This window comes from Contarinia nasturtii, unplaced genomic scaffold (genome assembly GCF_009176525.2).
Source record: "Contarinia nasturtii isolate CC-2019 unplaced genomic scaffold, AAFC_CNas_1.1 Cnas_scaffold_461, whole genome shotgun sequence".
Taxonomy (NCBI): Eukaryota; Metazoa; Arthropoda; class Insecta; order Diptera; family Cecidomyiidae; genus Contarinia; species Contarinia nasturtii.
Window position 1 is genome coordinate 1 of NW_022197814.1, and position 2277 is coordinate 2277.

A 2277-nucleotide genomic window follows, 5' to 3' on the forward strand; every position below is an offset into this window, starting at 1 on the left:
TTTTGATATTATAGCGATTCAAACGGTTTTGTTATTTCTATTTTCACTATTTAAATTAACTCAAATCACAAAACTATGGAAAGCAATTCAACTACACATTTTCATAAAAAAATTCTCCTTCGATGGCACCATATTGATGAAAATTTGTTCAATTAAAATTTAAAATTAAATAGTCGTTAATAGTTTTATAATTTGAGTGAATTTAAAGGTTTCTGAATTCAATGTGTCTCATATATTACGCGACTATATGATCAAATTTTTATGATATTTTGAAATATGTTGAAAGTGTTTAAAGTTTGCATTTGGTTGCCACTTTTATTGATATTTTGGGAAAAAAAATCTAATGAGGTTTTAAGGCTTTGAATTTTTTTAAATTTTCCCAAGGGCCAACAACCATCTTTTGAAGTTTACAGTTTTGAACAGTTAAAATGAACGTGAACCGAACGTAAACCGAACGTGAACGAATATGATTGCAATATTTTTTTTTGCGATCAACTTGAACCGAACCCGAACGAACACGAACATGAAAATATAATATTTCTCGAACATAAACTGTTCAGTTCGGTTCAGTGGGCACCTCTATTTGGAATTTTACCAAATTGTAATCACATTTTCTGTTTGCCATGCATTCGAAAATGGCGTCAAGCAAAGAACTTTGACAGCACTATCACACGTGCTTGTCCTGAGTGTCGGGTCAGTATCTATTCAATAATTCTAGTCCACTCACATTATTTTTTGGTTACATTTTTCTATTGGCATTCTTCTTCAGGTCGAGTCACACTATGTATGTCCGAGCATGTATTGGGTGGACACAAAAGATGAAAAGGATAAACTGTTGAACGAGTACAAAGAAGCGCTTGGAAGAACCGATTGCAAATATTTCAATCGGGTAAGTAAAATGTCAAATAAATCGAAATGGAACAAAATTATAAGTAGTTTTCATTTGAAAATAGGGCGAAGGAACGTGTCCATTTGGTAACAAATGTTTTTATAAACATGCTCTACAAAACGGTGAATTAATTGATGTTGGTGTACCTCAGCCTCGTCGTCGATTTGATCTCCATGGCGAAAGTAGCATTGTTGAGGTAAGTGTTTTTTTGGTTTCAGGTTGACTTTGACACCAAAACGAAATAAAAAATAAATGTTTTCTGCTTTGATTAATTATAGCGTGTAATATTGTGGAGTTTCCTACAAGCACGCGATGATTTCAGCGACATTGATGATAGCATTTCATCATACACCGACTCGGAGAGCGATACAAGTGATTAAGATCGAATGCCAAATGGGCAAAAGGAACACATATTTAGTGCGTGCCCGCGTTTATTAGATGTTTTGTGTGGTACGCCAATTTTTATTGATCAAATTTATATAGTAGTGGTGTTCTTATTACAAATTCTTAAAAAATAGTTTTTTTTTTGTTGTTGAAAAATGTAATTCTTAAAAATACCAATGGTCAATCTTGTTCATCGTTTTAATCGATTGGCAAAATTATATAGATAAATGTTATAACCTTGGCTTAAGCTAACTGGTTAATATTGTTCGATTTTGCCACAGTGGCATAGTTCGCTTTGACAAAACATAAACTATTTCTGATCATTTAGCTGATATCTATTATCTGAAAAACTGAATAAAAATGGGGACAAACAACAAATCATTACCATAAAATAATCAAAATAATAAATATACCGAATATAAACGGATTCCATTAATTTGGTCGTTTTTTCAAAATGTTATTAGCTGTATTCATTTGAGTGTCGCATAACGATCAAATACACCGCAAAAATTACCTTATTATATATAAATAACACTTAGCACATAGTTAAACAGCATTTTTTGGGTTTTGTTTTTGTTTAAGTGGCGGCTTTTTTTTGGAAAAAACAACAAAAACATTGTACAAAAATTGTGGATAGGCGAAAATATAAATTTGAATAGTATGACACCGCGGTTATATTGTTTCCGATGTTGAAACCTATTTACTATTATTTGATGTGCCTTTTTCTATTTGAATATGCAACATTGTATGAGAAAAAGAAATAAACAAAAAAAAAAGAAAATCTTCAAGATATAAAAAAAGCAAATATAGTCAAATATCTCGCAAAAGCAATAAATGTGTTTGTTTATAGTTTTTATTTTGATTTGAATATTGGTTTTAGGCAAAAGACGTACTACTCTTTGGAATGTGCTTAGATCGTTGACATTTTTCAATTTTCGATCGGAATAAAACGACTCTCATATTGAAACTTGATTTTCTTATTTTTGTGAACCAATAGTAAAATT

The 2277-nt window shown here is 30.9% G+C and overlaps 1 protein-coding gene across 1 annotated transcript; it reads left to right on the plus strand.

Annotated features, from left to right (window-relative positions):
* Positions 1-438: 438 nt before the first annotated feature.
* On the plus strand, positions 439-1709 carry LOC116338949 (probable E3 ubiquitin-protein ligase makorin-1; the record flags this gene model as incomplete). The annotated part of the gene is made up of 4 exons (XM_031764533.1): positions 439-693; positions 770-889; positions 954-1085; positions 1168-1709. Coding segments are annotated over 4 exons (609 nt in total), but the record flags the coding sequence as incomplete, so codon positions are not given.
* Positions 1710-2277: the final 568 nt, after the last annotated feature.